General features: G+C 36.5%; 1 protein-coding gene across 2 annotated transcripts in view; it reads left to right on the top strand.

The window, feature by feature from the left end:
• col4a5 (collagen, type IV, alpha 5 (Alport syndrome)) overlaps positions 1–1,967 on the top strand; it is a 59,288-nt gene extending 57,321 nt beyond the window's left edge. For both annotated transcript variants that reach the window (XM_016516557.1, XM_016516558.1), the window contains 2 exons: positions 942–1,114; positions 1,247–1,967. In XM_016516557.1, the coding sequence (XP_016372043.1) occupies positions 942–1,114; positions 1,247–1,328 (255 nt within the window). In that variant the 3' untranslated portion in view covers positions 1,329–1,967. The remainder of the gene's footprint in view (positions 1–941; positions 1,115–1,246) is intronic.
• Positions 1,968–2,080: the final 113 nt, after the last annotated feature.

The raw sequence follows: 2,080 nt of genomic DNA on the forward strand, positions 1-2,080 counted from the left end.
GAGCATTTACGGTAGTTTTGTGGCAGATTGACATCTGCGCATGTGCATAGCGTGTGTCTGTACGAGTTGAAAAGGTGAAGAGATAACTTGCTCTACCGACATCTTTATTTTATTTTATTCCTTTCTGTTTGTGACCTGAGTTGGATGCTTATGAACCTTTTTTTCCCTCACTCGTTACCCATGTATGTGGACGAGTGTGTCGGTGCTTGAGGTGTTTTATTCAACTCGGGAAAATACGCCATTTTCTCATCTCCCGTGCATGCATTAATTCATCCATCTCACTCACAAAAAAAAAAAAACTGATTTAGTTTTCCTCAAAATTAATAAAAACAGTTAAAAGCAACTCAGAATATGACTCAAAGCTGCAATAATTAAATATGTTAAATATGATCCAATTCAACCATACTAATAAGCAAGAATTACACAAGATAAACTAACATTTCTTCTTCTTTTTTATTGCTGAAGAGTGTTGAACTTTCTTCTTCTGTGTATACTGTACAGACGTGAATTTACATTTCCTTCAGCCTGAGGCTTTTGGTGTGAAAGGGCTTTTACATTTGCCAAAAATAGAACTTTTTATATTAAAAGCAAACAAGCAAGCCCAGCCCAGATTTAAAAAGTAACGCAAAAGTAACGTAACGCATTACTTTCAATAACAAGTAACTAAGTAACGTAATTAGTTACTTTTTTAGGAAGTAACGCAATATTGTAATGCATAACTTTTAAAAGTAACTTTCCCCAACACTGGTAATATTTCTACTGGTTTTCATCACTTCACATTTTTAAACTCTTCTAGTCGAAGTTGAGATTTTGTTAAAAAATAAAAACGGCATATAAATACAAAGATTGCGTTAATAAGAGCTGGCATATTTTTCAAAGATCTCAGACATCCTTGTTGGTTTTTGCCTCACATTCATTGCTCATCTTGCTCTGTGTAACAGCACACCAGTGCAGGTGCTGAGGGCTCAGGTCAGGCTCTTGCCTCTCCCGGTTCCTGTCTGGAGGAGTTCCGCTCGTCTCCGTTCATCGAGTGCCACGGTCGAGGCACCTGCAATTATTACAGCAACTCGTACAGCTTCTGGCTGGCCACTGTGGATGTGAATGAAATGTTCAGGTAATATTTCACTCAAAACAACAATCCTTGAAAATATACTTGGCAACTTTCTTGAAAAACTGTGCAAATGTCACACTGTCTTAAAGCAAAGAGATGTCTATCATCAGTATTTTTTCCTCTCTGCCCAAACAGAAAGCCGCAGTCAGAGACACTGAAAGCTGGAAACTTGGAGACCCGTGTGAGCCGCTGTATTGTGTGTATGAAGAGGACGTAACCTAGTGACATTTTTGCAGTCTGTTGTTGTTGTTGTTGAGGATCAGCCATCACTTGCAACGACTGCGGCCATCATGCTGATTACCAGTGAAGTTCCATTGGTGCAGTATCTTCACATTTAACTCTATGGTGCTACTGTGCGACACAGCAAAAGAAACTGAACAAAATAAATGAATTTATTAGTCTTTTTTTTATTTTTTAAAGAAGTACCTCAAAAGAAACATGCAGATCCAGCAAGGTGCTATGGCAGTTGTGACACAATGTGCATTAGATTTTTTTTTTCTCTAGAGATCCTTTTCATGTAATATTTTCCTACAAGAATTTTAATGTTGGTACACAAATGGTACATTTTTGGGGGGAGAAGTGCTCTCTGGATTTTTTCCTTTTTTTCTCTCGAGTGGAATTGTCTCCATGTTACCAAATCGGCACTTTGAACATCAAAGAGACGAAATGCACTGAAGCGTTACATTAATGGGACTGCTTTTTTAAGGCTATCATTTTTTCCCCCAATCACTTATTCTTCTTTATTGGTGGTACTAACACTGCTGTATCAGGACTTTTTAGCAATGTGTCATTTATCTCTTTTTGTAAGTAATAAAATGTGTATATTGTGTAAAACACCTTTTTAGTGTAAAACAAAACAGAGCTTTTTAATGAATTTATGGGATCTTTGTTTTATTCACATATTAGTTCCACATTCATTTACACTAACATTTGTACAAAGAACTTTCTTTAAATGAAACAGTATTTTAT

This window comes from Sinocyclocheilus rhinocerous, unplaced genomic scaffold (genome assembly GCF_001515625.1).
Source record: "Sinocyclocheilus rhinocerous isolate Xijiao unplaced genomic scaffold, SAMN03320098_v1.1 scaffold837, whole genome shotgun sequence".
Taxonomy (NCBI): Eukaryota; Metazoa; Chordata; class Actinopteri; order Cypriniformes; family Cyprinidae; genus Sinocyclocheilus; species Sinocyclocheilus rhinocerous.